Source organism: Bos javanicus, chromosome 7, assembly GCF_032452875.1.
Source record: "Bos javanicus breed banteng chromosome 7, ARS-OSU_banteng_1.0, whole genome shotgun sequence".
NCBI lineage: Eukaryota > Metazoa > Chordata > Mammalia > Artiodactyla > Bovidae > Bos > Bos javanicus.
Genome location: NC_083874.1, coordinates 20,105,367 through 20,131,242, shown reverse-complemented (window position 1 = coordinate 20,131,242; position 25,876 = coordinate 20,105,367). Strand labels below are relative to the sequence as shown.

At 57.1% G+C, this 25,876-nt stretch overlaps 2 protein-coding genes across 7 annotated transcripts in view; one reads left to right on the top strand and one right to left on the bottom strand.

Moving 5' to 3' along the window:
- Positions 1-20,421, top strand: part of NFIC (nuclear factor I C) — a 74,328-nt gene extending 53,907 nt beyond the window's left edge. For 2 of the 4 annotated variants that reach the window (XM_061422739.1, XM_061422736.1), the window contains exons 7-11: positions 4,796-4,921; positions 6,916-7,100; positions 7,660-7,807; positions 9,723-9,808; positions 13,986-20,421. In XM_061422739.1, coding sequence (XP_061278723.1) covers positions 4,796-4,921; positions 6,916-7,100; positions 7,660-7,807; positions 9,723-9,808; positions 13,986-14,003 — 563 coding nt within the window. In that variant the 3' untranslated portion in view covers positions 14,004-20,421. The remainder of the gene's footprint in view (positions 1-4,795; positions 4,922-6,915; positions 7,101-7,659; positions 7,808-9,722; positions 9,809-13,985) is intronic. The other 2 variants (XM_061422737.1, XM_061422738.1) reach the window with 2 other exon arrangements.
- A 2,650-nt stretch (positions 20,422-23,071) lies between these two features.
- Positions 23,072-25,846, bottom strand: LOC133250915 (small integral membrane protein 24-like). 3 transcript variants are annotated; one of them, XM_061422750.1, is made up of 3 exons: positions 24,890-25,846; positions 24,687-24,798; positions 23,072-23,781 (listed from the first exon to the last, which is right to left on the bottom strand). In XM_061422750.1, exons 1-3 carry the CDS (start codon positions 25,122-25,124, stop codon positions 23,661-23,663), a joined length of 468 nt encoding a protein of 155 aa, XP_061278734.1. In that variant the 5' UTR covers positions 25,125-25,846; the 3' UTR covers positions 23,072-23,660. The 3 variants fall into 3 exon arrangements, with proteins under 3 accessions (XP_061278734.1, XP_061278735.1, XP_061278736.1); XM_061422751.1 differs by having other exon boundaries at positions 23,072-23,778; XM_061422752.1 differs by having other exon boundaries at positions 24,965-25,846.
- Positions 25,847-25,876: the final 30 nt, after the last annotated feature.

Below are 25,876 nucleotides of genomic sequence, written 5' to 3'. Positions count from 1 at the left end.
GGACTCGAGTCCCCCAACCCTTAGCAGCTTCCTGGTGCCCCCACCTGTCTGTGCCTCAGTTTCTTCATCTGTAAAATGGGGGTGTTAATGCCTACATTACCCACTCCATAGGGTTGTTGTGGGGATTAAGTAAATTTATGACATCTAATGTTCCTAAAACATGCCTGACACATAAGTACCCAGTATACCTTTACAATTTATTTTCTTCCCTCCTCCTCTTCCTGTTTCCCTCTTCCCTACTTACATAGAGCCTGATGTCTTATAGAGATCTGTCTATACAAAGTGCCATACCTATAGTATCCTTGATAAGTAACCTAAGATTACAATTAAAAGGGCAGATTCACTAAAATGGAAAAGAATCTGATATATATATATATATATGAAATTGAATCATTTTATTGTATACCTGAATCATCATAAATAAACTATTCTTCAATAAAAAGAAAAGAAGGAAGGAAGGAAGAAAAAAGGCAGGTTCAGGCATCAGAGAAACAAGGGTACAAATCCCAGCCCTGCCTTTTGCTCACTGTGTAGGCTGTGTACCCTTGGACAGGTGACTTAACTTCTCTGAGCCTCAGTTGCCTCATCTCCAAAGTGGGAAGATGAGAACGATCATTCTTTTGGAGAGTTGGAAAGAGGACATGGTGGAATGTGAATAAAGCAACCATCTGGCATGTGATAAGTGACCAGGAAACAGGAGGGTTTCTCGGTGTTCACGTCCTTATAAAATTCCATCTCTTTGAATCAGTCTGTAACACAGCTGGTTGTGACATCTGAGGTCCCAGGGGTCCTCCCTCTTCCTCACTGTGTGCTCCCAGAGCAGTACCAAATGCTGGGGGGACCTCTCTCTATTAGGCTCTAATTTATGAATCAGAGTGTCTCTATGGTTCTGTCGCTTTGAGTTCCCTCTCTCTCTCAAGTTTGTCTCTATAAAGACCTGCATTCAATAAGCTTTAGGTCTGATTGCAGATAATAGAAAACTCAAAAGGAAGTACATTCTTCTCAAATAGATGTCCAGCCATCAGCAGCCCTGGGCAAGTGTGATGTGAGGCTTTTAGTCTCCTGCATTATGCAGCACTGAATATGGTTTTTATTCCTACATTGTGGTCCAGAGTAACTGCTGGAGCTCCAACCATCATGTATCATATCCAGCCATCAGGAAAGAAAGGTCAAGTATGGGCATGTCCTCCCCCTTTAAACATAATTCTCAGAAGACTCACTTAGCTCTTCTGCTTGTCTTTGAGCCCCTGAGTTAGTCCTAAGGCCATAGTTGGCTGTGTGATGGATGCCGGGAAATGTAGTTTTACTTGGGGCAGTCGTGTGCCATCTCAAATTAATGGTTCTGTTACTGAGAAAGAAGGATAAAGTAGATATTGGGAGACAGTGAACTTCTGCCCTGTCATTTCCTGATTGGAAACTCAAAAGCACTTCTCATTAACTCTGTAATTGAAGAGATTGTCTACATATAAAGTGTATACTATTTAGAGCTGAAAGACAGCCTGTGCTGGGGTAGCCATAGCAGTCCTGAGAGGAAAAATTATAGCCTTCAGTCTATTGATTAAAAAAAGAGAAAGGCTGGAAATAAAGAGCCCAGCTTTCAATACAGGATGCTCAAAAAAGAAAAACAGCATTTTAAAAGGAAGGGAGTACTGGAGAGAGTCCCTAGGGCTGGATCTGACCTTCCTGCCCTGAGAATGACATGGCCGTGACAGGGGAGGACAAGAAGGAAGCCTGTAGCAGCTTCTGGTGTGTGATAGGGAATCACAGAGCCAGAAGGGGATGCCAGAGGGGGTCAGTCCCCCTGGAGCTCCCATTGGTTGCCTCAGATAATGACAAACTTGCTTCCTTCTGTGGGCATCTCAGTGGGCATCACACACAAACACAAACACACAAATCTCTAGTGTGTGCCTGTCCCTGCTTTCCTGGTGCTCACAGTCTATTGGCGAGATGGATTCTGTCTTTTCCTCCCTCCTCCTCCTCCCCCTTCCTCTCCTTCCCTTCTTACAATGCCTCCTCCTCTTTCTCCTCCTCCTGACTTCCTCCAGCTTCCTGTCTAGACAGCCCCCAATTAGCTGTTCATTAAGGGGGTTAAGCTGATTAGAGCAGTCTCTCCCTTCCTCCGCTGTGGCCTCCATGGGCAGCAGGCAGCGCTCATCTAACTCCCCAACCCCAGCCTCCACACTCCAGGGCCTTAAAAGAGCAAAGGCCTATTGCAGCGGGTGGCAGGGGGATCCAGCCCCTCCAGGACAAGACCACCCCGCCCAGTCCAGGCAAGACCCCCTGCCTAGGCAAGACCCCCCTCTCCACCCAGGCAAGACCCCTGCAGCCACATCTCTCAGGCCCTCTATACCAGCTTCCAGGCCTTTGCACACTCCATGCCCAGGCCAGGAATGCCAAGAGTGCCTATTCACGTGGCCACCTCCTCCCCAAGGCCTTCCCTGCTTACTCAGCCAAGCCTGGCAAAGAGGGGATCCCAGAGTGCTCTGCTCTCGCTGCTTCTGTGGCCCTTCGCCAGGGGATATAGGCCCTTCACAGGCAGTTATTCCATTGTGGGAATGGGGGGTTGGCTTACCTCATCCCTTTTTTAACTTTGCAGCGGAGGGGGGCAGTGGGGGGTGGCAGAGCATTGCCTGTGGTTATGGATTGGGTTTGAGTCCCAGCTCCACCACTTTGTGGCTCCCCAGGGTCTCACAGAGGGTCCTCACCCAGGTCATCTGTGCCCCCAAGGGACACTGGGTGATCTCTGGGACATGTCTGGTCATCATGACTGGAAGTGCTCCTGGCTTTGAGTGGGTGGGACCAAGGAGGCTGCTCCACACCCCACAGAGCCCAGGATGGTTCTACAGAGGGTGACTGGCTGAGATCAGCAGTGCTGGGGAGAGCATCCCACATAGTAAGTGCCCACTGAGTGGTGGTGGTTCCTACCAGAACTGTGCTCCACCTGCCCACCTATCCACTCTGCACACCCTCTGCCCATGCTGTATTGTGGGCCCTGGAGACTAGAAGGCTCCACCACGGTGGGCTGCAGGGGTATGGGCTAGTTTGTGGGTCTCAGATGGGGGAGGTACAGGCCTACCTGTTAGATGAAGAGTGTGTGCTTAAATGGGGGACAGACAGGCATGTGTGACAAGCATGTGGAAAGATGCTGAGGGGAGCGGGGCACCTACTGGCACCTGTCTCCAGTTAGGTGTGTATCTTCCACCGGCGGCATAGGGATGCTCAAAGAGGACATATACGTATGTGTATTGAACAGAAAGCTGGCTGGTTGCATCAGGATGGAGGGGTCAAGGGCACACCTGCTAAGTGGAGAGATGCTTACCTTGATGGGGCGCCTAGGGTCCTCACCCAGGCCAGGCACCGTGTTGACTGCCACGGTTGCACATGTGGGGCTGTTCCCGGTGTGTTTGTTGGACGAGCTAGAGATGTTCAGATGCAGGAGCATCAGATGGGGTGTGCGGAACATGAGGGTGACTCTTTCTTGCAATGCGGGTGCCTCCTTGCCCCCACCCCACGCCCTGGCTCCCTCAAGCCCTGGAAGCTCTAGAAAGGCCTTGCAGAGGTGCGGCTGGGGGTGGGTCTGGGCTGGGCTATTTCCATGCAGGGACAGGCTGTTCTAGGAGATCCTAAGTGAGCGTCTCACAGCCCTAACCTCATTCTTGCCACAGCCATGCCCCAGCCAGGTGCCCACTGTGCATGCAAACATGCGTGTGTGCACACATACCCCCTCCATGGCTGCAGGGACACACACACACCCTGCCCTGGGTCCTGCCAACTCTTCCTATCCCTGGGAAAGCCCAGACCTGCTCCCAAGCCCCTGCTTGGCTGCCTGGTCCCTCTGGACCGCCAGCCCCATCCCAGGACATGCCACCAACCCCCCCCCCAACCCTGACACACACACAACAGCAGGTGCACACCCAGAGCCATCAAGAGCAGTGGTCTTTGTAATGGCAAAAGCAGTTGGTGGCCTGAATGCCCTTAATGGGCCTGACACTTGGATCGGGCTCACACCCCTACCCCTACCCCCACCCCCAGCGGTGCTAGTGCAGCAACCAGAAGCGCCCTATGATGAAATGCCTCAGGGAATAGGGTGCCCCAGGTGTCCCAGATGGGACAGCGCTAGGGACACATGGAGATGTCAGCTCACAGAACGATGGGCAGGAGACCGCAGAAACAGGGCCCACTTACTTTATACCATTGTTTCATTCACTGAGGCTGAGCTGGAGACCTTCTGGGTTCCCCCAGGGCATTCAGGGTAGGTAGTGAGACCACTCTCTGCAGAGGAATGGAAGCAGGTGATTCCAGCGCATGGGTTTGTGCTGGATCCTGGTCTGACGACTTTACCTGTCATATCTCATTTAATAGTCACGATGACCCCACAGGGAAGGTTCTGCACCCCCAGGAAGGATGCCAGGGGCACAAGCACAGAGCCACTCGGATTTTGGACCAGACCTTCCCCTCTGCCCACCCTGCTGCCTTCTCTAGGGCTCTGGCGTCCCCCAGGGGGTGAGGGCAGCCCTGAGCTCACCCACGTCTAGAAGAAGAGAAGATGTGAGCCAGGCTCTGTCACCCAGGGGCCCATGGGGCATTAGGCCCCTCATCCCCGTGGGCCACATGACCCTGGGTGGCTCCCTGCCCCGCTCTGAACCTCAGTTTGCCCTCTCTGCAATGGGTTCCCAGCCTCTCGCCCACAAGTGGCTGGTGGAATGATGGGCAGAGGCTCCACGGGGAGGCCCAAGGGTCCTAGGAGTGGAGAGACCCTGCCTGCAGGCCCTTGACTGTCTGGCTCTCCTCGCAGGCATCTCATCCCCAGTGAAGAAAACAGAGATGGACAAGTCTCCTTTCAACAGCCCATCTCCCCAGGACTCACCTCGCCTCTCCAGCTTCACCCAGCACCACCGGCCTGTCATCGCCGTGCACAGTGGTGAGCACTGCAGGCCCCGGGAGTGGAGGGGTGGCTGGGCCATCTCAATAGGGCCCTCGAAGCCAGGGAAGTCCCACCAGTTGTCTGACCACAAGTCCTATTGCTGTAGCCTCCCATCCAGGCAAGAAAGCCTGCAGGTGCTGTGGCAGAGAGCACCCAGGCCTGACTCTTTGGAGGCCTCAGTTTCCCCTTTTGTACCAAGAGGTGCAGCCAGGGGCTCACCTCCCAATCTGCTCCCCATACAGTATGACATATGACCTGTCATGGGTCACATCTGTCCAAGTGACCCATGGACAGATCCCGGGGTTGGACCGCCACAAAAAGAGGCAGACACACAGCACACATGGTGTGTCACACACAGGCCACACGATGTGTCACACACAGACTTCCCTGGCGGTCCAGCGGTTACGACTCTCTGCTTCCACTGCAGGGGGCATGTGTTGATCCCTGGTTGGGGAACTAAAATCCCACATGCTTGGTGTGGCAAAAAGATTAAAAAAAAATTTTTTTTAAGTTTAAAAAAAAGAAGGCCGCACACAGGCCGCACAGGAATATGGGCACTCCTGGCCACCCACATGGGCAGCATCACACTCACAGCAGCAGAGACAGGACTCTAGCCACCACGGGGCTTGAGCTAAGCCAGTCACCTGTCCATCAGGGCTCCTAAATGTCCCCCACCCAAGGCCGTGCGTAGAACCAAATGAGTTAAATCAGAATGAGTTAAACAGGAACCTGAATGTCATCTGTTGTCCCTTGGTTGTGATAATAATGATTTAGTTCCATACAAAGGCAGGTATGTATACAGGACAGAGGCAAAAGTCAAGATAGTACAGCAATTTAGACTGGGACCCAGCAAAGCAGGGCCCCCAACTGCCACCTGTTCTTGTAAATAAAGTTTTATTGGCACAGGGCCACACCCATCCGTGTACACATCATCTGTGGCAGCTTTCAGGTGACAAGGGCAGAGTTGAGTAGCCCTATCAGAAGCCCTATGGCCTGGAAAGCCAAAAATATTTACTGTCTGGCCAGAGAGAGAGAATAAAGGGGAGTGACCACTAATAGATACAGGGCTTCTTTTGTGGGGAAAGAAGATGTTCTGGAATTAAAAGTGTCACTGAATTATTTAGAACAAGAAAAAAAAAAAACAAATGCCACACGGGACTGTTACTGAGCAATAAAAAGGGGTGAAGCCCTGACACTTGCTACCACGTGGATGGCCCCTGAGGACACGATGCTCAGTGAGAGAGGCAGGCACAGAGGGACACACAGGGTGTGACTCCACTGACGGGAAATGTGCAGAGCAGGCAGATCCACAGACACAGAGAGTGGGTTCCTGGTGGTCAGGGGCTGGGGAGGGAATAGGAGTGTTGCTAATGGGAACAGGGCTTCTTTTGGTGGATATGAGAATATTCTAAGAGAGATTATAGTGATGGTTGCACAGCTCCGTGAATGCGCTAAAAAAGAAAGTGAATGTACACTTTAAGAGGGTGTATTTTATAGTGTGCAAATGATATCTCAATTTTTTAAAAAAATGGGCCCACCTTCCATTTATGGAAAGAGCTAGCTGAGCCCTGGGTCAAGGTGCGGGCTGTGGGGCCAGTCAGTGTGGGCTCAGACCCCCAGGTCTGCCACCTGCCTGCTGTGTGGCTAGAACAGGGGACGGTCCCTCTGAGAGTCACAGTCGTCCTCTGTTTAACAAAAGGGCCGGTGGAATTTCCTGGTGGTCCAGTGGTTCGGACTCCACATTTTCACTGCCGAGGCCTGGGCTCAATCCCTGGTCAGGGAACTAAGATCCCATTAGCTACGCGGCATGGCAAAATAACAATAGTAAATTTTAAAAAATGAATAAAAATTGTAAAAGGGGTGGTTCCAGGCCCCCATGGGCTCATGGTGGAGATGTAGGCGTAACCCACTTGCATAAACACGGTGACTCTGAGACAGGGCAGCCCAGTGGGGGCCCCTGATGACCACTGCCCACGCCCCAATCTCTACAGGGATCGCCCGAAGCCCTCACCCGTCCTCAGCCCTGCACTTCCCCACCACCTCCATCCTGCCCCAGACGGCCTCTACCTACTTCCCGCACACGGCCATCCGCTACCCGCCTCACCTCAACCCCCAGGACCCGCTCAAAGATCTCGTCTCGCTGGCCTGTGACCCGGCCAGTCAGCAGCCTGGACCGGTGAGTGTGGGGCGGTGCGACCACCCCAGGGACCCCTGGGCATCGTTTATGAGTGTCAGGCGGCCCTTCCTCCAACTGGGCAGCTTCTGTTTGCAAACACCTGGGTCCGCAGCTCCTGGAGTCAGACCAGTGGGAACTTAAGTCTGTTTCAAATGTCTGAGTGGACGACCCCGAAATCAGACATGATTACTGCTGAGCTCAGGCCGGCTTTGGCCAAACGTCCACCAAAGCTTTGATGTTCGGAGGCTTTTGGACCTGGGGACTGTGGGAGAGGTGATGGATGAAGGGGTACTCGTGGCAAACGCGGGGAGATGTGTCCAGGCCGCCCATGCAGTCTGGTGGTGCTGATCCTGTTTAGGAGAAAGTGGGCATGAAGTGGCTTGAGGAGGCGGCGATGATACAGCCATCCCAGGATGCTGGAGGCCTGCGGGGCCAGGCGAGCCCCGGGCACCCACCAAACTCGTCCCAGCCAGGCCCATCCACAGCCCCAGGGTGGACAGCAGCCCGAGGCGGAGGGGGCACCCGCCGCCTTAACCACCTGTCTCTCTGTTCCCCCCAGTTAAATGGAAGTGGCCAGCTCAAAATGTCCAGTCACTGCCTTTCTGCTCAGATGCTGGCACCCCCGCCCCCCGGGCTGCCGCGGCTGGCGCTCCCCCCTGCCACCAAACCCACCTCCGAGGGAGGAAGCTCGTCGCCGACCTCGCCCTGTAAGCACCCAGGAAGGCGTCCCCCAGGGGCCCCTCCCCTCCCCGGCCCCGCTGCTGGGGTTGGGGGCTTAGGCCCACCCGGTGTGTGCCGGCGAGTTTGGTGGGTCCCCAGATGGAGGCCTGGTCCACGCAGGGCCAAGGCAGCTTGAGGAGATGGCTGGGGGCGAGTCTGGGGTCTGCCTCCGCTGGCTGAGTGGCCTGGGGCCCCCTGTGTGCCACCCCACCCCCACTCCCATACCCAGGCTCCAAACCCTCCTCTGTACAACAAGCAGTAAGGGAAGATCTCAAACTGGAGGCGGGAGGGCCAGACCCGGCCCCCAGGTGCCTTCTGTCTGTGAAAAAGGGGACTCTGTTATGATGGTTGCTGTTTTAAAGTCAGGACATTTCACGTAAAATTTCCAGATTTCCCCTGGATTCTCAGGGAAAACTGGCCACAGCGGGCTCTGTTCCTAGCTGCCAGACTGGGCCACACCTTCAGGCTGGACAGTCCCCGCTTGCCCATCTGTCCCCAGGAGGCCAGGGGTGGCTGCCCTGCCTTCTAGAACTTTCTGCCCTGTAGATGTAGGTCTGGGTGGTAGCCTAGTGGGAGGCCCTGGCCGGGTCTCCTAACCTTCCCGAGCTTTCCACTTTCGGGATGTGGCTGGAGAGATTACAGCTCACCAGCCCCCAGTGGACGCCCCTACCCTGGTCCAGGTATCCCCATCAGCCATGGCTCTGCCCCCAGTCTCTCCCTGAACCCCATCTTTTTTAATGTCTCTCTCCCTCACTCCCCAAAGGAGCTTCCTCACCCCCAGCAGGAGGGGCCAGCCCTCCCTCTGGGCCCTGTCGGCCCCGCTCCCCACACACAGCACCCCCACCCCTAGTGTTTCTTCCCCAGTATCCACTGCCTGCCAAGACCCGGGGCGGCCTCACATGTAGACATCTTTCTCCAAACACCAGTACGCAGCACTGGAATGCTGGGCTCCAATCCCACCCCTGAAGCTCCTTCCCTGTGTGACCTTGGGCAACTGTCCTCCCCTCTCTGAGCCTCAGTTTTCTCAGCCGCAAAATGGGACAGTCACCAGGGGCGGTGCGGAGCGAATCAGTGAAACAGATCAGGGAGAACACTTAGCAGGAGGCAGGTGCAGGGCACAGAGTTGGCATGGGGGGCTGGTCATCACCTTCTCGCCCTACTTCCTCATCTGTGAAATGGGCAGAAGAGTCTTGTCTGCTGTGTTGAGGCCACTGAGTTAACCCTGGAATGCTGCCCACTGCGTGGTATACAGTAGACACTTAATAGACGGGGAGTGAACGTGGATTTCTTCTCTTTTGCCTTGTACCAACTTCTCTACTGCAGGTCCAGCCTGCTTTCCCCCCGCAAGCTCCCCAAGCCTCACTGCCTTCCACTTACCCTTGCTTGAGTGGAGACCACATGGGGACACTCCCGCCACCCCCTTCCCCACACCCCAGCCTGGATTTCGAATCATTGCCTCACCCACAAAGCGTGATCAGTGAGATTAAAATATAAAGATGCTGCGTGTGTGCACCCAGCCTTCCCCGAGCCCTCTCCAGGAGGGAAATTAATAAATAAAACGCCCTCAATAATTCATGGCACCCCGCACGGCGGGAGGCAGGCCACGGGAGCAGGATGGACCAGGCACTGGAACTCTCTGAATAATTCACAGGCGGTTTCTGGATTATGAATCTTTCATCCCGCGCCTTCCCTCCCGGCAGACACCTGCCTGCGCGACCCCTGGGGCCTGAGCCTGTGGGCTTTTCGGGGTGCCCGGACCATCCGGGGGAGGGCGGCCAGCTCAGAGGTGCCAGGTGCTGGGCGCGCAGGCCTGGCTGTCTGACCCTGAGCAGCGGCCACCCTCTCTGGTGCTCCCGCGCCACCCCCGCGCTAACGGGCTCTCGGTCTCTCTCCTCCTCGCAGCCTACTCTACGCCCGGCACGTCCCCTGCAAACCGTTCCTTTGTGGGATTAGGACCAAGGGATCCAGCGGGCATTTATCAGGCACAGGTAGGGGCCAAGAGGCCGGCTGGCGGGGGGGTGGGAGGGGCAGGGCAGAGGGGCCGGCCGGGCGTGCAGGGAGCCTTCCCCCAGCTGTACCCCTGGCATGGCAGCTGTTGAGCGTGGCTGGAGGACCCACCTGCCAGGTCCTTCCAGGGCCTTGAGCCCATACCGGGGGATGTGGTAAAGCCCCAAATCCCGCCAGGGGATGTGGGGCTGGGCTTGTCACTGCCCCGGTCCTATTTGTACAGATGGGAAGACTGAGGCTCACAGAGGAGAGGGGCTTTGCCCAGGATCACATACTGCATCAGCCCAAGCTTTCAGACCCCCAACCTTCATCCTCTCCCACGCCGGCCAGAGGGAGGCAAGGGGTGGCAAGGGATCCCAGGATGCCAGAGGAAGCTGGGGAAACCAAGGCAGCCCATGGCAGGGGGGTGGGGCCTCCTGGTAGAGCATGCAGGCCCCCACCCCAGGCTCCAGCCCGCGAGGTGGGAGGGAGACAGCAGAGGTGGGGTTGGCATCACTGCCACTGAGTGTGCACCAGGTTGGGGGGACCAAGGCTGGCTGAGGACAAGACAAGGAGGCTCAGAGAGGAGGAGTGAGTTGCCTGAGGCTGCACAGCACTGCGGGGCCAAGCCTCAATGTGTCTGGAACTGAGACCCGTGGCTCCCAGCATCTCTCGAAGCAGGAGGTGGCCTTAGCCCCTCCCTGTGTGTCCCCAACTCCCACCTTTGATCTGGCATCTGTATCAGTGTCGTGTGCAGGCCAGGAAGGTGCTGGCAGGTGGTGTTCGATGGTGGTGGCTGTACCCCCAAGCCCTGCTCCCTGGTTGGTGTGTGTTGAGGAGGGGATCACGGGATGTAAAACGGCTGCTGCAGCCCCTCTGAGTCCCAGATGCACAGAGAAACATCCTGGGGCTCCCCAGTAACCATAGAGCATGGGGATTTGCAGGGTCCCCAGGGGTCACATTCAGATCCTCAAGCCACCGTGAGAGAGTGATCTCTTGCAACAGAGTCCATGGGCAGGGGGCAGGGGTGAGGGCGAGGTGGACGGGTAGCCACGTCCCCCTTCTCCGCTGAGATCAGAATCAGCCACTCTGGGGAGGCCCAAGGAACCTCCCGCCACAGCCTGGCCCCCGGCTGCTGCTGGCAGCTCAGGGGGTCCAGAGTTGGGGGGAACCTGGCAGTCCCCCTCCCTCCCTTCACAGACTTTAGCTGGGGGTCCTGGGGTCAGGAGATGAGGGCTTGTGCCCAGCTCTCCTTCACCCACTCTGAACCTCAGTCTCTTCTTCCAGCCTTGGGTACTTCCTGGGGAGTCCTTGAAGTGTCTGGAGCATCAGGGGACCAGTTTGATCCAAAAAGGGCATGGAAAGGCCAGGGCCGCCCCTCGCATACCCAAAACATTAAGTGTCCCGCCTCACTGAGCCCTGGCCAGGATCCAGACAGAGGGATTGCTTGGTCAGGGTCACCCACTGAGCTGGCGCAGCCCCAGGCCACCCCTCTTTCAATTGGGTTTTGAGTTCTATCCCAGTGTGGACACCCCTGCCCCCAGAGTGCTCAGGGAGCCAGGATCTTCCTCTTCCACTCTCACCTGACAGCCTTCCCCACTGGAGGCTGGGCATGTCCTAATTGCTTCCGAAACCAAAGCTAACAAAAGCAACGGACGGGTGCGGGCTGCCCTCTTCACCCTGCCCCGGTCTCCCCCATCCATGGTGTCACCTCCCCTATCATCAGCCTCTGCATGGGGGGAGAGGGGACCACCCCAAGTGGATGGCCTGGAAGGGGAGAGAAATCAAGGCAGGCAGGTAGGGGGAACCTTTGTTTCTCTGTGCCTATGGTCACCCCCTGCTTGGTGAACAGGCCCTGCCAGGGGACCAGAGAGGGTGGGACCGGGACTGTGGAGGACCCTGGGGGAGGGGGCATCTGGGCCCCTGCCTGGGAGGGGAGAGGTTGGAGCCTGGCGTCTGACAGAGGATAAGTATGTCCAGGCAGGGGGCTCAGCGCTGCCAAGGGCTGGAAATAATGGGGAAGCAGCCTGAGCATAGCTGGCAGACCTGGAACGTGGGCTTGGCCTGGGGGCCCAGGGGAGCAATGGAAAAGGTTAGAGGGAGGGCGGGGTCTGCACAGCCAGGGCTGGCAGCCAGAAAGAACTTTGTGGGGCTGGTGTCAGGGGGCAGCAAAGGTGTTGGATGGAGGACCCTGCCAGAATTGTGTAGGCAGGACCTTGGGTCCCTGGACTAAGGGGTCCCCCGACCCCGGCAGACCCCAAAGGGAGGGAAGGGGAGGAAGGAACCGCGAGACCCATTCCCCCCTCTCGGAGCCCCTGTGCTAAGGGCTCAGAGCGGAGAGGCCTCCTCTTTGGCGCAGTCAGCACTTCCTCCACCTTCCTTGTTCCTGGCGGGTTGGCTCTCCTCTGCACGCGGCCCCCCACCTCCGCCCCACCTCCCAGCCTGCATTGGCTTCTCCCCTCCCCACTTCCATCTCCTGCCCTCACCCTCATCAGCGCCTGGCCCCCTGATCAATATTCTCTGACCCCAATCAGCGCCCCTCCTCTAATCAATGGCAATTGATCTCTCCCTGATCAATTGCCTGCCTCTTCATCTCCCCACCCCCATCTCTCACCATCCCACCCCTCCCCCGCAGCCCTGAGCCAGCCATCACTTTGGCCTCCAGAGTAGGGTTCTGTGGGGTCTGACGCCTCCCCCGCTTCCCTGTGTGAAGGGGTGGGTCTGCCTAGCCTAGCATTTTTCCCCAATCCTTCTCTGCCCATCACACCTGGTCAGCAGATGAGCAGAGGGCCTGAGTGGTTAAGCCGTGTGCCCAGAGCCACACTGGGGGCTCCAGCCAGGCCAGGGGGTGACAGAGCCCAGACCTCACTGTTGGCACCATGCGGCCTCAGTCTCCCCCTCAGCTGATGGGAGAGGATGTTGAGTTGAGGGTGCCTTCCCTGCTCCCACCATTACGGGGGCCAGAGTCGGGCGGGCAGAGAGCTTAGGAAGGGAGGAGGCAGGGAGGAAGGGCCTGGGGAGGCCGGCCACCACAGGGGAGGGTCACGCCCAGAATCTGTCTGGTTGCCAACGGAAACCAGACATGAGGTAATGGCCAAGATGAACTTGAACTTGGCTGGAGGTGGGGGGCTGGGAGCCACGGCGCCAGTTCGATGGGATGGCCCAGCGGCTGCAGGCGGCCTGGTGGGATTGATCGCCCGGTTGGAGGGAGTGTGACTGGTTTACAGCAGGGGTGGGGGCACAGCGCTGCTGTGACCTCAGTGGGATGGGGCAGGGGGGTCCCTACCCCAGTCCCACTCCCCAGGTGGATTGAATGTATTTCCAGGGGAAGGGTCTGTACAGCAGCTTCCCTGTGGGGACCCAGGCCAGAGCTGTCCCTATAGACCTGGCTGCCTGACCCCAAGCCTCGGTCTCCTCCTCTGTAAAGTGGAAGTCATGACCCCCTCAGTGGCCAGGCTAAGGGGTCAGCCCCAGGCAGGGGGACAAGCAAGTAGCTTCTCAGGCCCTAGTGCAAATTCTGTCTTCTTCCCTCAAACGCTGGTGGACTTAGGCAAGTTACTTTACCTCTCTGAGCCCCTGTCTTCTTCACTGTAAAACGGGGTCGGGGGGCAGTAGTCCCTCTTTCATGAGGGTTCTAGGGGAACCATTAAATGCGAAAATGTTAAAAGTAAAAAAGAAACAAACAACCCAGGTCACAGGGCCTGAACATGGTGCCTGTCTGTAGAGATTCACCAGTGGCCCTCCTCCCACGAGGGGGAGTATCCCCTCCCGTGTTTTATACTCAGGGTTGGAGGTGGGGTTGCCAGATTTAGCAAAACAAAACTACAGAGTTCAGGTAGATTGCAGTTCCAGATAAAGAATTAAAAAAAAAAAAAAGAAAATTTTTTTTTAAGCACAAGTATATCCCAAAAGTTGCATGGGATATACTTACACTAAAAGGCTTATCTAGGATTCAGGTGTAACTGAACTTCCTGAGTTTTATCCAGCAGCCCTGCTTAGGGGCCCAATCACTCGCCCAGGGTCACCTAGCAGGTTACACAAGTCTGGGACAGAGGTCATAGGTTCCAGGGGTCGAGGGGGCCGCAGTGGGTATAGGCTGTGGCTCACAGAGCCTGACCCCCATCTCTCTTTCTCTTTCTCTCTCTCTCTCTCTCTTTGTGTCCCCCTCCGGCCGCCCAGTCCTGGTATCTGGGATAAGAAAGATTTCTTCCCACGCCCTGCTCCTTTGTCCCAGGAATCCCAGGGGGCCGCATGGACGGCCCCCGGCCCACATTTTCGGTGGAAAGCTACAGCAAGCAAGAACGCCCCGCCGCCGACTCTCAGCCCGGCCGAAAGACAAAATCACACAGACACATAAACACAGGAGGAAAAAAAAAGAAAAAAAAAAAAAAACGGAAAAAAAAAAAGACAAACGGGGGAAAAAATTACAATACATAAAGATAAACCCACCCAACCAAGAAGATAGACGGTAAAGAGGACAACGCTTCGGACTCTCGGGACACCACGGCCGGACGGACCGGACGCTCGGGATCGTCCTAAGTTATTCATCTCCTCTCGCTGCTGCTGCTGCCGGTCAGGGAGGCCCAGCCACGCCCGCCTCCTCCCAGGACCAGGTGAGCGCAGCCTGGAGCCCGCGCCAGGCCCACGGGGCAGGGCACCCAGTGAGGCCTCCGCTCCACCCGCGCGCCCACCGCCACCTCCGGGACAGTGTTTGCCAGGCTGGGGAGGCTGGCCCTGGGGGGCCGGCAGGGACCCCAGCAGCAGGCAGCGGAGGCGGCTGGGTGGGCAGGGGGCGACGGGGCCAGAAGAGGGTGGCAGGGAGACCCCGGCAAGGCCAGGGCACTAGCACGTGGCGGATGCTCGGCGAAGGCGCGCCCGGCAGGCGTGGACCTCTACCTGCTCTTTCACGTGAAGCCCCTCCGCACCTGCCGGGTTTGGGAGCCGTCTCTATGCAAATGACCCCCAGCCCCACCCCAGGCATAGGAGGCCACCCCAGCGCACCCCAGCCCCCCTCCCACCGGCTCCACACCCCCCCACCCACCCTGGGAGGGCCCCACGTTGCACACACTGTAAGAAATGCACTTTTCCAAGGAAGGGGCTGGGGGCGGTGGAGCAGAGAGGCCTGGGGGCTGCTCTGGTCTCTCTATCCACCCAACCCTTGAACTGGGGAGGACCCCCCCCACTTAGCCCGTGGAGGTGGGAGGTGAGAGCGAGTGGTTTAAGTGCCTGATTTCCACCGCCCGCCCCCCTCCCCTGTGTCCAGCTGGGACGAGAGTGGCCGTGGGCCTCCCCCCTCCCTCCTCTCCCGCAACCTGGCCCCTTCCAGTTGCTGACCCCTCATTGCTATGCCCCCATCAGAGCTAGAGAGATGGAACCCCGCCCCCAGCAGGCCCAAGGGGCAGAGCTGGGCCTCCTCCCAGTGTCCTGCCCCGCTGGGGTATGGGGCCTGGGGTCTCGAGAAGCTGGTGTGCCCTCTCTGCCCCCACGCCTCCTCTGCCAGTGCCTTACATCCTGGAGCGACAGCCCCTCCCTGGTGCCTCCCGGCCCAAAGGGGGACCACGGTTTGCACTTTCATCCCCCACCCCCTGCCGAAGTGGGGCACAGCCAGGAGGCGTCGCCCGCTGGGTGGCCAGAAGGAGAGGGGCCAGGCCACCTGTGGTCCAGAACAGGGCCGGGGGCTCCGGCTGGGGGCGGGCAGGTCGGCGCCTTGGGGCTCCCTGCTGCCATGTAGGGGGGCCTCCCATCTGCTAAACATTTTCCGTTGAGCCGCTCCAAAAACACTAAACCTGGGGACATGGGGTGCCCCTTTACCCCAGCTCCCCGGCCCCATCCATGCCTCCTCCCCGGGATGGCCATCTTGGGAAGGGGGGCCTGGGAAAGGGTGTTAGGTGTTCTGGGGTCACCAGGCCCAAACACAAAGACCCCTTCCAGCCATCTGTCTGAATCCCAACTGGTCTCCATGCCTGGCGCTGGGGAATGCTGACCCCCATCCCCGGCCTAGGCCAAAGCCATGGCCCTGGGAGGGCCTCTGCCCACTGCTCCTAGCCTGACCCACCCCTCCCTCTCCTGGTAAACCCCTGGTGCCCCGGGCCTGGCCAGCCTCCTCCCACCTCCCCAGACACCGGACTTTCCCCCCCAAACCAGCCCAAGGGGCTTGGCGAACCCACTCAATTATAAAGAGAAAGACACCCCCACACACAAGACCCTTCCCCACCAGCCGCACTCCCACTGTCCGGAGGGGTTCGAGAACCCTTGGTCCGTCCGTCTGTCCCCAGGGCCCCTCCAGCAGGTGGCCGTTGGGGACCAAAGCATGGGCCGCTCTGGGGGAGGGCAGGAGGGGTGGGTCGTGCAGTTGGGGTATCCGGAAGCTTGTCAGCCGGGAACCTGAGGGTGCGGGTAGGCAGGGAAGGGGAAGGGGCACCCGGCAGCCCCCAGCTTCCTAACTTTGCATGGTGCTTAGTCGAGGATTTCTGTGACCTGGCTCCTGACTTCAGCTCACGGCGGCTGAAACTGCATGGCAATTGATACTGGCTCTATCTCCCTCCCTACGCCACCCCCCACTCCAGCCCTCCACCACCACCCTCCTTCTCTTTAAAAGAAAACAAAAAAAAGATACAGAAAAAAAAAAAAAACCCTTAAAAAAGTTCCATGTTTCCTAATTTGCACGAAATTTTCTATCACATGATGTGCCTTGCCTTCCAAGAATAAGTATTACCTTTAAACAATATCAGCGCACACAGATAGCTGCATGCACTGCTCGTGTAGTTTAAAAGAAAAAATGACAAAACAATGACATGAAATAAAAAGTAAAAATTGAAAAGGGATGTATTTCTATTTGTAAAAAAAAAATTAAGAATTAAAAAAAAATCACACGCTTAAAAATCACATTGCTTAAAAAAAACAAAGCAATGCACGCAACAATCACCCCACAGTTTGCCCTGCCCCCAGTCTGCCCTGGGCTCTTGTCTCCCCATCTCCTGCTGCATTGGGGGTGCCCCCTGGTGCTCTGCAACCCCCCCGGCCCCATCCTCGGGCTCCAGAGGGGTCATTTCGCATCCCCTGCCCACAGCAGCGGACAGACCTCAGGGGTGTGCCCTGGCCCCAGGCAAGGGTTTCTCCCCTCACTGGGCCACAGGCCAGCCCCCCGCAGACGCCACGCATGCACCTGCGCATTCTCACCCCCCCCATCCTGGGGTGGCCACCCTGCCGACAGCCAGACTCCCCCCGCCACCTCTCCCACAGGCTGGCATTCCCCTGGCTCAGGGTCGCATCGCTGTGTCACTACCCCTCTGCAGCCCCCTCCTTCTTGCCAAAGGACCTATCCCCATAGACTGGCCTTGGGGTGGCAGGAAGGACCCTCCTGCCACCCCCACCCCCCCGGTTCTACTATGTCTTCCAGCTATGACTGCAGAGGGGGTCTGGTGTGAAACAAACAAAAAGACAAAACCAAACCCGATATATGCAATATTTGTCTGTCTGTACCTGTAAGGTCTAGCTCAGCCATGGAGGCCCGGCCGGGGGGTTGACGCCAGGGGGCAGGGATGGCCGGGGGGCACCGCGTCACAGGCCCCGTCCAAGGGGCCAGCCATTGCTGTTGTCTTTTCTTCGGTTTTATTTTCTCTTGTTTTCCTTTCTGCCTTCTTTTTCTTTCTCTCTTCCTTTTTTTTCCTCCAATTTTCTCTGCCTTTAACTCTACCAAAGCCGAGACAGTAGCAGTCAGTGAAGTGTCCAGGCAAGAGACCCCGAGGCTGGGTCCACCAACCTTGGGCCCATCCCTCCTTGCCATCTCCGGCCCTCCCGGTCCCTGGGCCCCTTGAACATCTCCTGTTGGCGTACGCTTGGCGGGCAGTCCCCATTCGCTCCCTGGCCACCACCTTGGATGTTAGAATTGTCTCCAGAGCTGGGTGGGGCCTTGCAGCCAGACCCTGGCTTTCGTCTGCCACTCTTTGCTCACGCCATGTTTTCTTCCAAAAAGACACCTCAGCCAGCCCCAGGGCCAGGGGGGGGAGAGACCAGGCCCCGGCCTTGACCCTGCCCTTGAGAACGGCCCTTTGGCCCAAGAGCCCAAGGCCCTGCTTGTCAGTTTCCACAGGGCCCATTTCAGGCTTTCATACCCCCCCACCCCCGCCACCAGGGAAGTGGGGACAGTCAGTGGCACAGGGGAGTGGGTGGCACATCCCTGTGGGACCCCTCCTCCATAGGCTTGCCTTGGACCATGGTGTCCCTCATGACTGCACCCTACAGCACCCTGGGCCTCAGAGCCCCTCCCTTCCTTGCCTGCTGTGCATCAGAATAGGCAGAAACACTAGGAATCAGGCTCCCACCTGCCAATGCAGTTGGGGCTCATGCCCTGGGAGGGAGGTGGGCAGGGTGTTGGGTGTTTTTGGTTTTTTTGACACTTAATGAAACTGACATCTCAAACCCCATCCCCTCCCAAGCCCACCGTCACCCCCTCACTCATAGCCCATCCCATGCAGAGTCCCCTAGCCTGACTTTGGGGTCCAGTCCTTGCTGTGGAAAAGACTAAGGGAGACCTCCCCAATATATGCAGATCACCTCCATCGCTCTCTTTGGATGGAGGTAGCAGACCCTGACCAGTGTGGAGAGGGAGGTGTGGAGTGGCAAGCCAGCCCCACCCTATCTGACCTGGGGAGGGAGGATGGGTCCAGGGTCCCCAGTGCCCAGGTCTGGAACCCACATTCTGGCTGGATTATGAGCCCCGATTCCCACCCTGAGCTAGACAATCAGACTGGAAGGGAACCCCAAGGGAGGCTGCAGGGAGGGGGCCCTGCTGCCGCTCCCCAAGCAGCAGTTTCAGCCTCAGCACCCCCCCACCCCCAGCTCCGGAACTTTCCCTCTGTCCCCGGAGACAGCAGCATTCCAGGAGCAGACACATTTGGCTGGACAGCTACCAGTGAGGCAGGATCCCGGGGCCAGGAGCAGCCATCCAGCCCTCTGGGAGAGACGGGACCCCAGCCACCCACTCCCTCTGGCTTCTCTGATGGTACTTTGACCTCCAGTGTAGGGCTATACTATACATTATATATATATGTATAATTTTGGAATTTTTTTCTCATAATACAGATTATACAGTGGCTACTTTTTATTTTGGCCTGGAGTCTCTCTCTCTTTGAGACCCCTGATTTTTACTTTTTGTGTGTAGGGGGGTGGGTTAGGGAGGGTGATGGGAGAGAGGTTCCAGAGACACGCCCTCAGGTCCTACATCTCCTGCATCCTTCCGTCTTTCTGCCCCTTCGGACACTCCCTGAGAGCCGCATCTCCAAACTGACACCACCTCTCCCCCTGCCACCCATCGATCTATCCCTAAGCATTTCAGAGTGTGTGGGGTCCGAGCTGGCCCCGGAGGCCCACCCCCACCCCACCCCGCTCCCCAGGTGAAGCAAGGAGACCCAAAGCAATCCCAGCAGGACTTGTTGCCAGCGATACCAAAACAGACTTCCCAAGCAGTGCCTCACACGTCTGCTGGTGTAGCTTTGAGGTCCTCCTTCCCGACTCCCAGGGGGTCTTCAGGCCTCAGGAAAGAGGAGGCGGGATCCAACAGGAACATGGGCTCCAGGAGAGGAAGACCCACTCCCCCCGCAAATTCCCGCCCTTCACACCACCTGGCTAGAAGAAGACCCGCTGGAAAGGGGCCAGGAGCTACCCAGCCCCCCTCCGGTTGTGAGCCCCCAAAGCTCACTCCGTAAGTGCATCAGCACCCCAGCCTCCCATCTTGGATCCCAGCCAGGCCCCCTGAAACCAAAGCCCCTTCCAGTCCAGGGGTCCTGGCCCCTACCCCCATTCTCACCCTCTCCCCCTTGCCAGGGCCACACATGGCGGGGGGCGGTGGTGGGAGGGCGAGACAGCAGGGTGTCTGAGGGACAGAACCATGTGGTCGGGGGGAGGCAACAGGGAGAAAGGAGGGAAACTCGTTTTCTCTCTGAATTTTCTTTCTTTCTGTCTTTTTTTCTCTCACATTTTTTGGTGGTGTTGCTGTTTCATTTCCTGTCGCCTCGGAGATATATTTTTTGAGTTTTTCCCCCCATTTTGTATTTTACCAATATTACCAGGATAGTTTACTCTGTCTCTCGCTTTCTGCTTGCCACACATACCGGATCTCTCTCTCTCTCTCTCTCTCTCTCTCTCTCTCTCTCTCTCTCACACACACACACACACACACACACACACACACACACCATGCTCATGAACCTATGTCAGGAGAAGGTTGGTGCCAGGCCAGCCCACTGCCCATCTCCTTTCCCCTCTCCTCCTCCCCAAGGCAGGGATGGGGGACAAGGAGCCGGACATCCGGGCTGACCCAGGCCCAGCCTTCTCCTTGCCTGCTCCTCTGCCCCGTGCCCCCACATCATACTCCGTTCATAACCTTGTATATTACGCAGTCGTTTCAGTTTGCGCGGACGCGCCTACCTAAGTACCATTTACAGAAAGTGACTCTGGCTGTTATTATTTTGTTTGTTTGTTTCCCTATGCAAAAAAAAAAAAGAAAAAAAATGAAAAAGGGGGGGGTTCCATAAAAGATTCAATAAAATGCAAAAAAAAAAAAAAGAAAAAAGAAAAAATGTATAAAAATTAAACAAGCTATGCTTCGACTCTTTCTAGCTGTCTTGGGTCCTACTTTCTGTGTTGCGTTCAGGCTGTTCCAGGTTCTTGTCAAAGTGCAGGGAAGAGGCTGGAAGGGGAGGTAGCCTCAGAAAACCAGTCTTGGAATTCATCAGCACCTTTGATCAACAAGTTCCATGGGCATCTATGGAGCACCTGCTCTGTGCCAGCTCAGGTAATTCCACCTCCTGCCTGGCTCCAGGGACAAAGCCTGGCACATAGTCAGTGTTCCATAAATGTACAGACTGCCTTCCTTCCTTGTTTTTCCCCCACCTAGCAAAACCCCATTCATTCAGCAAAGATTCCCTGAGTATCTTCTGGGTACCTAGCCCTTGGGACACAATGGAGAACAAAATGCCCTAAATGATCTGCCTTCGTGGCACAGTTCAAAGTTGGGAAAACAGAAAATAAACAGTAAAAATAAATGTATGTCAGAGGAGATAAATGCCAGGGAGACAAATAGAGCAGAGTACGGGATAGGAGAGTTGGCCACATGTGAGGAAGTAACCTTTCAACAGAAGTTTGAATGGAGAGAAGAAACAGCCCCCTGAAAATCTGACAGAAGAGTTTTCCAGGCAGAGGGCACACACCATGCAAAGGCCCTGGGGCAGGACTGTGTTTGGTGTGTTGGGGGAACAGTGAGGCGGCCTGTGTGGCTTGAGCGGAGAGAGGGAGGGGGCGAGAGGGAGGGGAGGGCAAGGAGGAGACAAGGCAGATCATTCAGGGGTTTGTGGGTCACAGGAGGACTTGGGACTTTTAACCCCAAGGAGGTGGGAGCCCTGGAGGGCTGTGGGCAAAGGAGGGGACGGGGCTTGGCATGGTTTCTCTACCCTCACCTCCAGGAGGCCCTACCCACCTGCCTAGGCCTGCCATGCTTGCCCTCCCAGCACCCCAGCATCCCTGTCTCTCCAACCCCACCGCTGACCACTCAGAACCGTTCATGTTCAGCTCTCCCCAGAGCCACAGGGGCGTGGCGGTAAGGAAGTACCATGCCTATCAAAGTCGCTCAGTTGTGTTGGACTCTGCGACCACATGGACTGTAGCGTACCAGGTTCCCCTGTCCGTGGGATTCTCCAGGCAAGAATAATAAGGGAGTGGGTAAGCCATTGCCTTCTCCAGGGGATCTTCCCGACCAGGGACTGAACCTGGTCTCCCGCATTGCGGGTGGATTCTTTACCATCTGAGCCATCAGGGAACCTCGCTATGCCTGTGAGGGGCAGTCACTACCCCTTCTTGGGGGGGAGGTCTTCCATCCTACCCCCTAGCAGTCCCCCAGAGACCCCAAGACATGTAATCAAAGCTCCCCAGCTGCCCAGGCTCCTTGCATCTTACCACACGCCACCCCGCACACCGGGGAGGGACGTTTCTGTCTCTCTTCACTGATGGGGAAACTGAGGCACAAAAAGATGGCAAGGTGAGCCGAGACGGTAGGGTGAGCCAAGACGGTAGGGTGCGCCGACGCGGACACCCAGGAACGCAACCCACCCCGCCGCCCGGTAACAGGGGCAGAAGAAACATTCGGGAGGCAGGGATGAGGGATCCCAGGACCCCCGGGTGGACGCGCACCCTTCCCATGCCCCTGCTGCATTCCCAGAAGGGATGGTCGCTTCTGCTCTCAGCGAAGAGGTTCTGGCGCCCCCTTGTGGTCAGACCTAGGACCTGGCTCCAGAAACCAGGTCCCGCGTGGAGGAGTCAGCTGACCCCCAACCCCACAGTCCCGCTTGGGAGGAAGGGGCGGGAAGAAGGGAAGAGGGGATCTAGAAGGAGCTTCTTTTGCGGGATGGGGCTCTCATCTCGGGTGAGGCTCAACTTGGTGGGGGTTCAGCTGGAATGGAGGGTTCAGCCGGAGGCTGGAGGTTCATCCCAGGGTCGAGGCTCAGCCGGGGTGGGGGAACTCAATCTAGCCTTTAATTTCAAGGAAAGCCGAGTCTTTTTCATCCATTGGCCCCTGGGGTAAAACAATTTGGGGGCCTGGAAAGGGCTGTCCCAGCACTGACTCCCCACTGAATGCCATAAAAGGGGAAGGCTTGCGACAACCTAAAAACGCCCCCGAAATGCCCCCAGAAGCCTCCTAGTAGGGAAGTCCCGCCCCTGCGGAAAGGGAGGAGCCCAGACAGCACCTCCCTTCTCCCTTCCCGCCCCACCCTCCGCACGGCCACCCACGCGGAAGCCCCGGGCCTCGCCTGGAGGAAACCGGAGGACTGAGAACTACGCTCCCAGAACTGTCGTCTGAAAACACACCCTCTGACCTTCCGGATCCCCCAAGTCTGAGGCGGCAGGCTCCTTTGCCCCTACCCCCATCCTCACCATTTCAGCATACAGAAAGCTGATGCTTGTTAGATGCCTTTAGGGTGCTGGGTCCTGCGCTCCGGAGTTTTGTAGGCAGTATTTCATTCAGTTCCTCGTGACAACTTAAGAAGGATTTATTCTTTCCTTTTACAGAACTAGACTCTTGGGCACAGAGCGGTTAAGTTACTTGCTCCGGGATACACAGCAAAGAAGTGAGGACTCCAGCTCCTTCTCTATGGGGCCTCCCCACCAGGAGTGCAGGACAGGAAGAGGGATAATGATCCTGTGCAGGACAGGAAGAGGGATAATGATCCTGTGTCGCCCCCCTACTCCCACCCCTGCACCCCCAACCCACCCCCTGGGAGTGCTAGCGTGCAGGACAGAATGCTGAGACTCAGCACAGGGTAGGAGAAGCCTTCATCTCCCAGGAAACGGCCCTGCACGCTGAGCCAGCTCAAAGTTCATGTTCAGGGACAGCGAACAGCAGCAAGGAGAGGGACTGGGACTCAAAGAAAGCTCTTGGAAGAGCTTACACCTGGGCAACAGGAGGACCTGCCTTCTCTGATGAAATCCAAACCTGACAGAAATTGGAGGTGGGAAAAGAAATCAGGCGCTGCGTAAAAAGATGCCTGCGGTGGACTGGGTAAAGAGACAGGAGACAGTGGGGCGGGGGGGTTCTTGGAGGGATGTGGGCGGCTCCTTCTCCAAGGGCGCCCTCCATGCTCAAGAAGAATCATCAGGTGGAGACCAAGCTTGAGAAGGGGTACAGGACTACCAGGTAACACACAGAGAGCCCTCTGAGAGGGATTTGGGGCGGGTTCTGAGACCTCTGAGTCCCAGAGAGTCATCTTACTGGCCCCAGGACCAGGTCCTTTGCTGATAGGGTGTGGAGAAGGCATTGGGGCATCCCTGGAGGACTGCCTGGAGGAGATGAGTGGGAAGACTTCATGTGGAGGAACTTGCCATTGCTTCATGGTTCAGAGGCCCCTCTGTGTCCTCCAGTTCCAGCCCCCAGTCGTCCTCTCCCTTCTCCTTTCTCACAGTCTCCTCTTCCTTCTCTTCACTGCTGTGGAGACCAGAAGAGCCCAGATAATCCGAGTTAATAAGGACAGACAGTGCTCCAGGCCTCTGACAATTCTCCCAGAAGCTCTGAGTCCTGCAGGCACCCTCACTGTTCCCATGACACAGAAGGGGACGAGACTCAGGCAGCTTAGGACACTGGCCCCCTTAGAACACGAAGGAAGTTCAGGAGCTCGAACTGTATGATCCAAAACTGAGCTCTTAATTTCTGGCCTCTTTGGCTTCCTGGGTTTCAGAACTGTGGGTGAGTGGACGGGCAGAGAGATGAAGGGCTTGACCGACGGATGGGTGGATGGATTAATGAGTGTGTGGATAGATGAACGAGTAGACGCATGGATGAGTGGTGGGAAGGTGGGTGGATGGATGGATGAACAGATAAGAGGGATAGATGATGGAAGGAGGGAAGGAGAGAGAAAAGGTGGGAGACAGGTCGGGGGGATGATGGATGGATGATGGACAGGTGGATGGATAAATGGGTGGTGTTGGCATTGGGGTGATACTTTATAGACCCCCCTATTGAAACACATCCTAGGGATGGGGGATCTCTGTGAGGAAGCCACCCTCGTTTTGCGGGTAGGTAGTCAGGAGCAAAGCCAGTGAGGTCCTGTGAGGCCCCCCTGGGGACCTCTCAGAATCAGAGTATTACCCCGCTGGTCCTGCCCAGTCTTGGAGGATGCTCGGAAAGGGAAGGGGCTCCTAGAGGGGAGGGGCTTATAGGGGAGGGGCCGGCGAGGGGCGGGGCTCAGAAGGGCGGGACTCATAGAGAAGAGGGGCTAGTAAGGGAGAGGCTTGGCACGAGGAGGAGCTTAGAGGGGTGGGACTCAGAGAGGGGCGGAGCTGAGATGCTAAAGAGTAAGCGATGGGGAGGGGCTCAGAAGGATGAGAACCCACCTGTCCTGGGACTCCCGGCACCAGACGGCATAGACCAAGGTGAGGACAAAGATGAGGAAGAAGAAGGCCAGCGCAGCCCCCAGCCCCACCAGCCACGACTTCCGCTGGGCCACTGCGGGCGGGAGCAGGGTTGGGTCAGCGTCGGGGCCGCCAGGTTAGGACTGTTTTCCCTACTCCACCCCCACTCCCTCCCAAGGCCTTACGGGGTTGGGCCTGCACCAGCCTTGGGGCCAGAGCTGCGAGAAGAGAGAGTTGACCGGGGGTCGTACAGAATTTACCCATCCTGCGCCCTCTTGTCCTCGCCCCTATCCAGCAGATTCTGGGGTTGCAGCCCCGGCGGGAGAAGGAAGTGGCCTGCCCAGCGCACCCCAGGGCAGGGTGTGGCCGGTGCCCCAGGAAGTAGGAGGTGGGGTCCCCTCCCTGAGTTCCGGGCACCATGGGGAGGGGCTCAGGGTCCTGAGCTTCCTTGTACCTGTCTCCCTGAGGCCCATCCTGACTCTCACTCTCCACGGTCAGAGCCACAGCAGGGGCGGCTCGAGAAGGGTGGGGAACTCATTTCCTGACCACCAGGCATTGCACTGGCTCTGAAGTCCCAGCACCTCCATCAAGTCTCAGACTCTGGTGGTCAGAACTCTGGTCCTCACATTGCAAAAGAGGAGCCAACTCGAGGCTCAGAGAAGTTAGGCCACTTCCCTGGGACCACATAGCATCCCAGAGGAACACAGTTCTCCCAGCTAGGAACACCCCCTACCCCAACCCTCTCCCGTCCTAGGACATGAACCTCCAAATCTGACCTGAGCCGGCCCCTGCATGTGCCCGTCACTTGGGCAGCCTAGGCTTCCATCCCAGCGCTGCCAACAACCGCCAGGGAGACCTGGGCTGGTGGCGTCCTTCTTTCTAAGTCTCAGTATTTTCAGCTGGAAAAAGGGACGAATTGCAAACCGACAGAGACTGAGACCATAAGGATGCTAGGCGTTCAGTGGAAGCATCTTTTAGGGAGATTATATATTTTTATTTACGGCTTTTCTGCCCCCTGGTGGCCGATCCTGGGATAGTCTCAGAAGCTCCCCGCCTTCTGGGCTACCACCCCAGCTACTGGCTTCACAAGAGAGCCCTAATGCAACTACTGAAGCCTGCTCCGCAACAAGAGAAGCCAACACAACGAGAAGCCTGCACAACAAGACAGTAGC